The 12,191-nt window shown below is 45.3% G+C and overlaps 3 protein-coding genes across 7 annotated transcripts in view; all 3 read right to left on the minus strand.

The window, feature by feature from the left end:
• Positions 1-722: 722 nt before the first annotated feature.
• LOC147632421 (uncharacterized) lies at positions 723-4,351 on the minus strand. Its single transcript, XM_086807244.1, has 2 exons — positions 3,852-4,351; positions 723-3,677 (listed from the first exon to the last, which is right to left on the minus strand). Exons 1-2 carry the CDS (start codon positions 3,897-3,899, stop codon positions 3,258-3,260), a joined length of 468 nt encoding a protein of 155 aa, XP_086663370.1. The 5' UTR covers positions 3,900-4,351; the 3' UTR covers positions 723-3,257.
• A 77-nt stretch (positions 4,352-4,428) lies between these two features.
• On the minus strand, positions 4,429-7,397 carry LOC147632422 (protein CHROMATIN REMODELING 4-like). Its single transcript, XM_086806971.1, has 8 exons — positions 7,053-7,397; positions 6,421-6,951; positions 6,202-6,284; positions 6,026-6,086; positions 5,825-5,941; positions 5,539-5,634; positions 5,191-5,304; positions 4,429-4,503 (listed from the first exon to the last, which is right to left on the minus strand). The coding sequence occupies exons 1-8, from the start codon at positions 7,395-7,397 to the stop codon at positions 4,429-4,431; spliced, it is 1,422 nt and encodes a 473-aa protein (XP_086663097.1).
• A 910-nt stretch (positions 7,398-8,307) lies between these two features.
• Positions 8,308-12,191, minus strand: part of LOC147632423 (uncharacterized) — a 46,857-nt gene continuing 42,973 nt past the window's right edge. For 4 of the 5 annotated variants that reach the window (XM_086807240.1, XM_086807238.1, XM_086807242.1 and 1 more), the window contains 2 exons: positions 8,554-8,655; positions 8,308-8,447 (listed from right to left, as the gene is read on the minus strand). In XM_086807240.1, the coding sequence (XP_086663366.1) occupies positions 8,328-8,447; positions 8,554-8,655 (222 nt within the window). In that variant the 3' untranslated portion in view covers positions 8,308-8,327. The remainder of the gene's footprint in view (positions 8,448-8,553; positions 8,656-12,191) is intronic. The other variant, XM_086807241.1, reaches the window with a different exon arrangement.

Genomic DNA, 12,191 nt, shown 5'->3' on the forward strand with positions numbered 1-12,191 from the left:
AACACAGGTCGAGCGTGCGGGAGAGAGAGAGAGAGAGAGAGAGAGAGAGAGAGAGAGACGTTGACAATGACATCGATGATAGCTCAACATCCACTGGCAGCCAAAAATTATAATCTATGAGTCCAATTTGCTCTCAATACATCCTTCAGGGACAGGGTCCCATACATTAGTTGAGTTTTGAGTGTCCATGGGGCTAGAAAATGACCATACAAAAAAAGGTGGGAAATTAAAAACCACAGACCACAACACATCCCTCTCCATCAACTGCCCATTTCCATTCTTTCTTATGTCTGTGTCTCTGTGCACATGTCCCGGCCCCGCGCGGGGGGGGGGGGGGGGGGGGGGGGGGTCGTACATCTTTGCTTCCCCATTGGAGCTATTCCATGCATCATGCTAACTTCTTTTGGGGTATATGGCTTTAGTCCTTGAAATGGTCTAGAAAAGTCAGTTATTAATTACTTAATTCAGTTATTAATTACATCCTACCTAAGTATCCCGAAGGCCTAGCTAGCTTTTTCTCTTGCCCTAGAATGCATATCTTTGTATGCACTGATGATTATGAAAGGTAAAAATGCAGGCTCGATATCTGCTTGTTGAAATTTGGGTTGCTTATCAATCAGCAACCATATCTAAATAGTTTTCGGATATTTAGAGACTACAGGCGACACACTCAAAATCGGAAGTAAACAAAAAGAGCCCCTCCTGTATATTGTGTACAGCTCTGCCCAAAAATGGTTTCCTTTGAATCAACCGAGAAAAGACCTGTATTCTTACAGCTCAGCCCAGAAATGTTGCGACAATTTCTGCTTTCTGAGACAATAATATTGTAATTACAATAGACAGATTAAAAAATACTCTGTAAAGTAACAGCTCGAAAGAGAGTCCCCACTCCACTACACGTGTTCCATAAGCCCAATTCACACCACTAAGAAAACTTGCTTCATGAAAGCAGGGTGACTGGTGGATGCAACCAACCAGGAAGCTCACAGACAAGAGTATATAATCTGCAACAAAAGTATAGAGACACTACTTGATCATGCAGATATACACGCAGGTTTTCATCACGTAAAATGCCACATTCATCCTCTTTCAAGCTTGAGAGGAAGAGTGTCCCGGGAGGGGTTCCTTGCCTTGTTCGATCGTGTCTACAAAAAAAGGAGCTTCAGACCACCCCATGAATGGGAACCTTGTAATCAATCTGTATTGTTCTTGCTGTCTGAAACAGTTTGTTCTGACGATGCATCATCGTTATTGCTTCTGACACCACCACTAATCTTCACGCATGAATCTGAATGAGTCTTACTAGAAGAGTCCTCGCTTTTGGCACTTTGGGACTTTGCTTTCTGCCTGGACAAATCAATTTCTGATGGAGGAGGATCTGGTTCACATGGCCTCGTCTTCAACGACTAAATTGAGGTGGAGTAAGAAATATTTCGTTGCTTCCTGACCCTAGAGAGGGCCAATGTTGTTGAACGGTGCCTTGATCTTGCAGCTTCATTGCTTTTTTTCCCTTTGGAAATACTGAGTTGAGAGCCAGATCAGAGGTCAGAAACTGATCAAAAGACATAAATGGAGATGACATTGAGGGCACCTGAAGGTTTTCTGATGTGGTGCAAGCTGGTAAAGATAAGTTTCCAATGCTTGGAAAGTGTGCAGGCAAATCCGACATGAGGCGTGAGTTGCTGGTTTCATGCCAGTCAAAACTTTGGCCCACAGTCCAAGGAAAAGGTGGGCATGATGGACCATTCAGCAGCATGGAAGTTTGCCGTGCTTTCCGGTGAAACCAAGCTACCTTCTAGGAGCCCACTGTTGCCTAGGCTATGCAATGAGAAGAGGTTTTGTTTTCCAATGGAGGTTAAATTTGGAAGCATAACATTGCCAAGCTGTTTCTCTGGTTCCAGCATGTGTATCTCCCATCATTCTACAGCCAAGCCCAACTCCCTTCTTCCTCTTCCTTCTTTTTTTTGTTTCCTGTGAGGCGACACCGGGGGTGGGCCAGGGTTAACCCACGCTGGTAAAGTAGGCTTACAGTCCCTGTAAACCAGATCAATTGCATGTGAAAACAGCAGCTATTGTTGATGGCAAAGCAAGTGGTTCAACCTGGTGCTGGTGGTTTGAATGCCTCCCTTAACCAATGTGGCAAACTGCTTGAAGTAGATTTGCTAGGAGCCTCTTTAGCATTCATAGGAAGATGGACATTCTGGCCTGCTTTACCTTTTTCCTTATCCACCTTTAGATTGGATCTTCCAACGTTTTGATGCAAACCAAGCCCCCCTCATTTCCTGGAGTTTATCTGAGGCTGATAGATTCAAGTTATGTTTGAAATATGGGAAATCCTGTAGGCTTTGTGGTAGCTTATCCGGGAAGTTCTGAAGCTTTGGGAGTTCAACTGGCTCTATTTGTGTCGACATAGGTCCTTTCTCAAATCTCAATTGCAGATTTGAGAATCTCCACTCACCATCTCCAGATGTACATCTAGGTAAACCACTAGCCATAAGTGGATCTGTAAGATTTCGATTGAAGAGAAAAGATGAACCGTGAGTATTTGTCTGTGAGATGGTTTCTCAGTCCACTCAAAAGTCGGTGGCTGCTAGAGGAGTCACCCCCCTGCTTATCAGGTGGAATGACAACTTTTGGCGGTTTTGTGGTTTCCAGATCTATTTTCTGTCCCAACTCCATCCTCGCTACATCATCCTTGAAGTGGCCACACCCCCACCAGTAGTATTAAAGTGTGTGAGCTGGTTTCTTACTTCAACTCCCAACTGCGGCAAGCCTGGTAGACCTATGGTTTCATCTTCGATCCCCTGTGATATAAACCTTCTACATCAATTTTTGGCACAAGCACCTCCCTTGTATGACCAAGCCCTGCTGAATTTATGGCATCCTTTGAACGACCAGTGGCCAGAAGACTGTCTCTTTGCACTGATGGTGTTTGAAAGCCAGCACCAAATGAGCTGAATAATAATCTGCTTCCCTCTTTGCTGATTGAGCTGTCTAGCTGGTCAAAAGGCCCTCCAAACATCTTAAGCTGTTCATCATTCCACCTATCTGCTAGATCTTTAGTAGTTCTGAGCTTTTGAAAAATGCAACTTTGGATCTTGAAGCATGGCAACCCAGTTGCCCCGACCATGCCTTCTTACACCAGACCATAACGTGTCGAGTTCTTCTTCAGTCCAGGCAGTTGGAACTTCAGCTCCATGCGTTGCACCCCCCACACCACCAAAATATGGAAGAAATGGAAAACTTTCCCCTGCTTTTCATCCTTTTTGGTGAATATGAGATGCTCCCAGCATGCTCAACCCACACCCAAAATCATTTTCCAACTTAGGAGCACATACATCTGCAAAAGTAGAAACTGTGACGGTTTTCCCCACTTGACTGAGGTTGGCAGACCCTACACTTGGAGATGGCTTCAATGTCCCTGCACTCTCCATTGGTCTCAAGGCCCATGAAAGATCCAGGCTGGTTCCAACAGACATTCCCAGCCCTAAAGACATTGTCAAATTGGGAGCAATGTTGGGTGCAAAAATATTTTCTGCACTTAGAAAGGGAAACTTTTCACCAATAAACTGATCAAATGGCTGTGTACTGCCTGGTGGCATAGGAACAAAAGAAGACCCAGCTTGTTTTCGATAAACACCTGCTCCAGGATCAAGAGGACAGCGACCAGTCTGAGCCTGCTATATCAGAGACAAACATTCCAACAAATTCCAACCATCAGAAAGCAAGTACTTGAAAAATACAATTGCTCCTCGTAAGGACTTAGTCATCTAGTAACCACAAGTTTTGGAAATGATTTGAGTTCTTGCACAAGGCCCATGCATTTTAAGCCTAAGAAAGCGAGCTGTTACCCCAACAGTTGAGCCAAGAAAACGCTGGGCCATCGAGACAGCTTGCATCCCCACCAGCCAGTTGATTTGGAGTCATTAACAAGCTATTTGATACTGGTAATGCACTAGAGGTCACCAACATTTCTTTGGAAATATGGTCACCTTGTTTTGAGAGATTCACATGCAAGGTAGTATCTGCTTCAGCTGAAATTGCAGGCAGTTTGACTCCAGATGATGCTCCTGCTTCGGTAGAAATGCAATCACCCTTCGTTAATTGGTTTGTAGTCAAAGCAAGCATGCTTGCCCCCAGTCCAGTGTTAGAAAATATTGATGAATGTCCTGGCCAGACACTTGAACTGGCAAAAACATGGAAGCTGGACATGGGTGCAGCCCAACTTGGCTTTCCATGGCTGCACTATACCCTGCGTAAGCACTATGAATCATTTCAAAGTTCCCTCCAGGTTCTTTATTGTATCGGGAAGCAATCCGCTCCTTTTGCCTAGCTCGAAAGTCTTGCTCTGCACCAAGAACATGCCAAGATGACTCCAATAAATAAGTGAAGCTGTCTTTGTGAAGTAAGAGGGAAAACAAGTAAAACTCACAGCTTATTTTTCAAAGCCCGTCCTGCAGGTGTGTATTCCGGCTCGGCATCTTCCTCATCTTCGTTGCCACTCTACAAAGATCAAAACAAATATTACAATGACAAAGAGAAGTGTCTGCTTCATTGCAGGATTTTGATTTCCAATTGGACAAATATAAAATTCACCTGAACTTCTTGCTACATATACCAATCATGATCATCTCAAGACTAGGCATCAATAGAAGACTTAAGCAAGAGCTCTCCAACCATAAAAAGCAAAATTACAGAGCATTTGTTTGCTATGTGGTCTACATGCTTTTACCTATTACTCGCTAGTCAAGGATGTAACCTGTACTGCACTGACGTGTGGCCCCTACATCAAGCATTCAGTTTCTTATGTGCTGGACGCACTTCTATCCATCACTAGACTGGTATCTAATTTATAGGAAATAATGGAGAAGAAAAGGAAATAAAGAGTAAGACAGACGGACATGTAGCAGAGGGACCACCTCTAACACAACCAAACAATTATACAGCCATTAAAAAACATTTCAATTCTTTTTATAAACATTGGCCTTGCATAGAAGTCCCACTCTTACCACAGTTATGTTTTTGCCTCTTAATTCTTTACCAACCCTAAACTCCTAACCTCTAAGAACCTAAAAGTATAAACTTCCCAAGCTTCTGATCCAGTAAGTTCATGGCAACTGCTATTGCACTCAAAAATCATAGAGCAAAATTTTATCAGAATTGCACGAGGATCTAGAGTAAAAAGAAAACCTCATTGGAGACTTCAGTCACAGCAATACTGAAATTCTCCTTGTATGAAATGGCTTGCGCATTCGTTTGCCTCGACCAAGTGCTCCTTCTTCCTCGATCTGCAATTTCTCCCACCTACGAAAGCATACTTGGAATCTTAATTTGACTCTAAAATCCTGAAAGGCATATTGTTGTTACTTGGACGCCCCCACCCCCCCCCCCCCCCCCCCCCCCCCAACAACCTATATATGTAACATCCACACACCCATGCACACACAGACAAAAGAAAAAACTTAAATCAGACTTTCAACCTTGTGCGAGGATTTTGTCCCAATGCTGTCTTCCTCGGTTCCTTGAACAGAAACAAACATTTGCATCTACTGGAGACCCTGCATCCTTTTCTTTGGTGAAGCACTCACTTGCTTCTTGATCATCAGTTGTGTCCTGATCATTCCAGTCCCAGGCCTGGAGATTTGAAACCAAAAAACTAAAGATGTAAAATGACTTTCGAGATAGAAGTTAAAAGTAAGGTCTGCAGCAGCAGCTAGAAAGGCAGCAAACCTACGGGACTAATGCAAGCAAGGCCCCATTTTATGGATGAAAGCAAAACAAGTTTTTGCAAGAACAGTTGAAACACAAGATATGTGACTCTAACCTTTAGTGAACCCAGCATATCACTTTCTGCCTCTGCTTCTGTCACTTCAGTGCCTATATCTGAGCGATCTAGCAAGCGAGCCACAGCTGCATCATCCCATAGTATCTTTGGTCTTACCTGCCTTATGACAAGTATCTTCATACACATCACACAAGGCCCACCTGATCTTTTTTCTCTGCTTCCCGTCTGACTCATTTAAACCTTCCATGACATCTTCTGCACGTGACATATTTGATGCTCCTTCACCAGGTGCAGAACAATCCTGAAAAATTCCTCAGTGCCCCACCTCAAGATGTCTTCAACTTCCTTCTGTGAGCCAGACTTGTTGGCAAAAAGATGGTCTAGCATTAATTTTTTCTTGGCCAGTTGCAAAATACGTTTCTTCTACACTAGCTCGTACAACAAGCCTGTACACAAGAAGCCGCTTTGATTGACCTATCCTGTGAGCACGATTCATAGCCTGGATATCAGCATGTGGGTTAAATCAGAATCATAAATTATCACAGTATCTGCTGTAGCTAGGTTGATGCCCAGGCCACATGCCCGCGTGGACAGAAGGAACACAAAGCGCGACGAGTCCTGGTTGAAAGGAACACAAAGCGCGACGAGTCCTGGTTGAAGCGGGCAATAGCTGCTTGCCTCTCAGCAACTGATATTGACCCATCTACTCGCTCAAAAGTTTGACTGCCAAATTCTATAGTGAGGTAGTCTTCTAGGATATCGAGAAGCCTGGTCATCTGAGAGAACACCAGAACCCTATGCCCTTGCTCTCTTAAAACCTTCAGCATTGCATGCAGGAGAGTCAACTTTGCTGAAGCTTTGATCCGCATCTCATGCAGGAACTCTGCAGATCCAGCTTCTGGCTCAGTCCCAGGTATAAGATATGGATGATTACATACCTTACGAAGTTGAACAACAATGTTGACCAGAGATTGATGCTGGTTTGGTTTTCCAGCTTGCCTAAGGACTTGATAGTTTCTGGTGAGGAGAGCACGATAATACTCTGCTTGCAAAGAGCTCAGCTCTACTGGCACAACCCGCTCCATCTTTGGAGGGATATTTTGCATGGCATCTTTCTTAAGCCTGCGAAGCATGTGAGGTGCTACCAGCTTTTTCAATTCCTCTACCTGTTCTGCAGTACTGAGGCAATTGAACTTGTCTTCAAATGCAGCCAGGGATGGAAATGCATCCAATGTAAAAACTTCAATAGATTGTGCATTTCCCCAACATTGTTTTGCAATGGGGTCCCCGTCAACAAAACACGTTGTGAAAATGAGAAAGTGTTTAAGAGCTGAACCAGCTTGCTTTCTGTATTTTTAAGCCGATGCCCCTCATCAACTACTAGCACTTCCCAGGGAACAGTACGAAGTTGACTTGCATCTGCAATGATCATTTCATAGGTAGTCAGCAGCACATTGAACTTACAGCTTCTTTGTCCTTTTTTGTTAATGGAAGCCCCACCTGCATACCATTCATACTGTCTTATATTTGCCCTTGCCTTCGCACCTCCATGGTATTCAACAACATTCAACTGAGGAGTCCATACAGAAAATTCTGCCATCCAATTCGGCATTGTAGAGAGTGGAACCAGAACTAGGCATGGTGCGTTAACTTTGAATTCTTGGTAGAGAGAGCAGATAAATGCAGAAGCAGAAATAGTCTTTCCAAGGCCCATCTCATCAGCCAGAATTACATTCTTTCTCCTGCCCCAACCACTTTCTGAGCCAGTTGAGAGCTTCCATTTGATGTGGAAACAGTGAACCTCCCTTATATAAAATGGTTGTTCATTAAGAGTGCGAAATTTCGCCAGGCCGACGGTCCACAGCAGGAGCTTCCTCTTCATCAATTTTTAATGCAACATTTTCAAAATAATCATAGCTCTCAAGAAGTTCTTGATGTCTTTGAATGACGGGCTCGTCTAAATGTTCCCAAGTGCATTCATCATATGGTAGACCACACCACTTGACCAACACTTCAGCTACATCAAGTTGCCCCTGTCGTCTTGCGATGATGCGATGTGGCCTGTACCACTTTTCATCCACTAGATTGATAGAAATATATCCATGTTTGAATTTATAATTGTCAAGCTTCCGTTTTGCAAGTACTTTTAACTCTGATTCTCTAACCCATTGATTGTGAATATGTGACCTGCCCACCCACTTCACTAAGAACTCCACTTCATTTCCAGAGAGTTGATTGTCAACTCTAGCAGATGGATCTTTTTGAGAGTCAAATGTTTCATCATTTTCACTTTCCACAGGATTGCATTCCTCGGTTCTATAAATTGTATCCACATTCAACAAATCATCCTTTTTACCAAGCAAGCTTGTTTCTCTGGTAACCATACACGATGCACCTGAGGCTTCAGGACCATCAACCAAATTTTCAGTTGCTGTACTAGACAGTTTCTTCTGCTCGCTTCCAGATACTGAGTTTGATTCCTGCTCTGTTCCATTCTCACAGCTCAGCAAAGCATCCAATGATGTTGCTTCTGCTGCAAAATTCACTTCGACCTTCTAACACACCTTGTACTTGAAGTTCTTTTTCTTGAGAACAGTTCTTTTTTGGTCGAACCCAATGGTTCTGCTTTAGAGACAGCTCGACAACCAAAAATTCGATCCACCTGTTTAAGACATGTAAACAATGTTTCACACTATTCAAACATTACAAATCCACCTGAACCTACTTAAGCAAACTTTCCTAAGGTAAAAGAAATCATCAAGGCATACCTCCATGGTTGGTGAAGGGGCCTTCTTATGACGACTGTCAGCTTTCTCCTTCTTTATCTCCTCTTCAGATTTCATACAGATAGAAGGTTCTGTCAATGTCTTCTTTAAGTACAGAAAACAAACCCCAGCATATCAATACACTCTCTCTCTCTCTCTCTCTCTCTCTCTCTCTCTCTCTCTCTCTCTCATCTTTATTTTTCATTTTCTGGGTTTTTTTTATCCAGACATTGTATCAGATCCACCATGATGTAACTTTTGGTCTCATAGGTCATTATGGCCTTTTGAAGACATTAATATAACATTTCATTTCATTTCATTTCTCTCTCTCTCTCTCTCTCGTCTTTGTTTTATTTTGTACCATGATGAGATTACACGGACACTATTGTATCACTTTTGGTCTCATAGAACCACTGGGTCTTTTGAAGACGTTTAATACAGCAGCCCGCACACACTATGGAGAGTATCTCTTAGCCCTCGGCGGGAGGCTAGCCATTTATAATGGCCTAGCCAGATGGCCTGGATCCAACTCCCTCACCTCCTACCCCTTCGAACATGGAGCAAGTACGAGTGGACTATCTAATGGGATACCCCTCTCGGATCCCACGCATTCCGGTGTTTACCATCTCGCCTCGTCCCATTGGTGTTGCAGCCGACCATGCATACATGGCCTTCTCCCTCACATGCCGATACACCACCCAACCACCTGCTTTGCCCCATCACCGCCTCCCCAGAGAGAGCTCTTCCATCTATTCTGATCACGTCTACCGCATCCTCTCCGACCTTGACCCCCACATCCCACTTGATGAGCTTACCACACAACTCGCAGCCACCCTCCATACGTCCACTGCAGCCGCCTTCCTGCACTCCAGGGCCACCACTACATCACCAATAGGGACTGTCCCACAGAATAGCTGGTATGACAATGAATGTCATGATACCCAAGCCCGTCTACACCGGGAGGTGGCGCTAGGATCCACCACTCACCAGCAGGCACGAGTGATCTTCCGACATCTCACACGAAGGAAGAAGAGAGCCTACCTAACCAGGCTTGAGCAGGAGCTATACCAGCTATTTCTTGGGAGGGACTGTAAGGAGGCCTAGAGAATCTTCCAGGATCATCGCCCGCCGCAGACTCCGATTACTTCACCCCGGCACATGGCACAATGCCCCCGAGCAGCCACGTCTCCCCCATCCACCCGAACCTCGTCCCCACAATCTTCCTTCTTTTTCACCTGAGCACAATGAGAGATGCTATTGACAACATGCAAACTGGGAGAGCACAGGATCATGATGGACTCTTCACCAAGCATTTCTCTCATCCTAGGGACACACTAGCGCCTTTACTAGTTCACATGTTTAACAGGGATCTATGTGAGGGCTTCCCCGCCAGCTGGTCATCGAATACTATTCTACCTATCTTGAAAGCAGGTGACCCCATGGACCCCAGTAACTACAGGAATATCATGATTGGTCACACCTTGGCCAAGATTTATGGTTCAATTTTGGAGCATGAGCTTAGTAGATGGTCCGAGGAGCAGAGACTCAGAGCACCGGGGCAGGCACGCTTCAGGAGAGGGCATGGCACTCCACACTAGATCATATCTTTACACTACGGGGGATCATTGAGGATGGCAGAGCTCACGGGCATTGGGTATACTGCTGTTTTGTGGATTTCCACAAAGCTTTTGATATCGTCCCACGGGCCAAACTGATGAGGAGACTACAGGATATGGGAGTGGCAGCTGAGACACTTTGGGGGATCATTACACTCTATGAGTCAGTCATAGGCACAGTACGGGCTCCAAGAGGTGATTCAGAGATCATACACAGCACTATCGGGGTGAAGCAAACCCCCCCCCCCCCCCCCGGTCTCCTACTCTATTTGGTCTATACATTGACGAGATCTCGGATTACATAGATAGACAAGGAGGACCAAGAGCACATTTAGCAGGAGTCCTAATACCGATCCTCTTGTATGATATTGTTCTTATTTCTGATTCACCAGAGGGGCTGCAGAGGCATTTGGATGCATTACGAGCCTTTTGCAAGGACTGGCACCTCACTGTGAACCTTGGATAGACCAAGGTCATGATCTTTAACACCTCTCCATAGCGGATAGGTAGATCTACAGTACAGTTTACATAGAACCTGTGAAGTATGTTACCTCATATGTATACCTTGGATCACTTTTGTTGGACCTTAGTTCTCGATGCAAAGGTGGCCGAAGCTAGATTGATGAGGGGATATGCAGCCCTTGGCTCGCTAGAGAGGCAATGCTCACAGATACAGTTTCAGGAGCCGAGGACGAAGCTTTGGCTATTTGATACTCTAGTTATCACCTGCACTACTGTATGGTGCCCCCATCTAGGGTCCCATCTTATACCACAAGTGGAGATAGAGGAGAGAGCCGACCGAGACAAATACAAAGGAGGTATATGATGGGTGGAAGCTGATGGAGAGGCCCGTAGTGGCGATGATCTCACGCATGAATAGGAGTAAGCCATCAGTGCCACATGAGATTGTGTGGGCAGAGATGGGGGCTGGACCGATTGTGACAGAGGCGCTATTCCAGTGACACTCCAGGGAGATACGAGTGCTGGTATGCATAGGTAGGCACTTGGTTTGGCATGCACGGCATGTAGATGGAGGCACTCCCCCTGTTCCAGTACAACATAGAGGCCCCGTCATTTTCTCTCAACCGCACAGAGCGCAACAAGGTTACCAGGAAGGACATTTCAAACTCGATACTCAGAGGACATGGAGTTCACCTAGTCGTCCACTGGGGACGAAGATGGCCTTCTATAGAGATCACCTCCTATGCATGACAGAGGATGGTTGCATCATCCGCATACACTACATGGACACACACCTATCTTTTGGGGGAGATGTGCGATCGGCCAAATCCACACCTCGTCTTGCCGGAGACTGCCAAATATGGGCCCAGGGTGGCCGCACCAAAGGACAGGATATGCCAGCTCTGTCACACAAAGCCCGAGACAAAGGATCATTACATGTGCCGATGCCCTGTATACTATGAGATTCGGGGGAGGTTCCACCGCCTCTTCCGAGCTAGGTTCGAACCACTTTTCAAGATCATGGACTTCCCGGATCAGAGATGCCTGGGACTTTTTCTTCTAGAGCTCCACAGACACAGGGAGTCCTTAGTGAGATCCAAATCAGTTGTACTTGCTCGAGGACCAACACAGAGAGCTCTCACCGTCTTCTTCCATACCAGCACTCCGAGGGCCGATCCACCCACCATACTCGGACCATAGGCTAGTGCAACTCGGCCAACAGGTGTGACACTCAACAGAGCCACACTAAGTTATGCAGAGCTCGACGCCCCCAACCCCATGACCCTCGCCCATGGCCACGCCACCACAGGAGGATCCGGGCCATCATCGAAGGACCTTCTCGCACCGGCTCAGTTTTACCACCTTGAGCACCATGAGAGCTCTCTGCTCGTGTACCTAGATCAGATTTTATAGTTCTAGATTTTTGTTATCTTTCTTTATTTCTATTTTGTACCCAGGATGATGTACCTCATGGATATGATGTAGCCTTTTGGTCTCACAGGTCATTTTGGCCTTTTGAAGACGTTAATACAACTCTCTCTAACAATGCACACAAAAACTCTA

Source organism: Cibotium barometz, chromosome 13 (assembly GCF_041138505.1).
Source record: "Cibotium barometz isolate CiBa-2024 chromosome 13, ASM4113850v1, whole genome shotgun sequence".
NCBI classification, from domain to species: domain Eukaryota; kingdom Viridiplantae; phylum Streptophyta; class Polypodiopsida; order Cyatheales; family Cibotiaceae; genus Cibotium; species Cibotium barometz.

Excerpts from the sequence above, each read along its gene's own strand:
- LOC147632422 (XM_086806971.1), bottom strand. The coding sequence starts at position 7,397 with ATGCCGAATTGGATGGCAGAATTTTCTGTATGGACTCCTCAGTTGAAT. Across the intron at positions 6,285-6,420 it reads ACCAGGACTCGTCGCGCTTT|GCTATGAATCGTGCTCACAG; the intron begins GTGTTCCTTTCA and ends GCTGATATCCAG. Across the intron at positions 4,504-5,190 it reads TGACTGAAGTCTCCAATGAG|AGTGGCAACGAAGATGAGGA; the intron begins GTTTTCTTTTTA and ends TGATCTTTGTAG.
- LOC147632421 (XM_086807244.1), bottom strand. The coding sequence starts at position 3,899 with ATGCAAGCTGTCTCGATGGCCCAGCGTTTTCTTGGCTCAACTGTTGGG. Across the intron at positions 3,678-3,851 it reads TTCTTGGCTCAACTGTTGGG|GCTCAGACTGGTCGCTGTCC; the intron begins GTAACAGCTCGC and ends CTGATATAGCAG.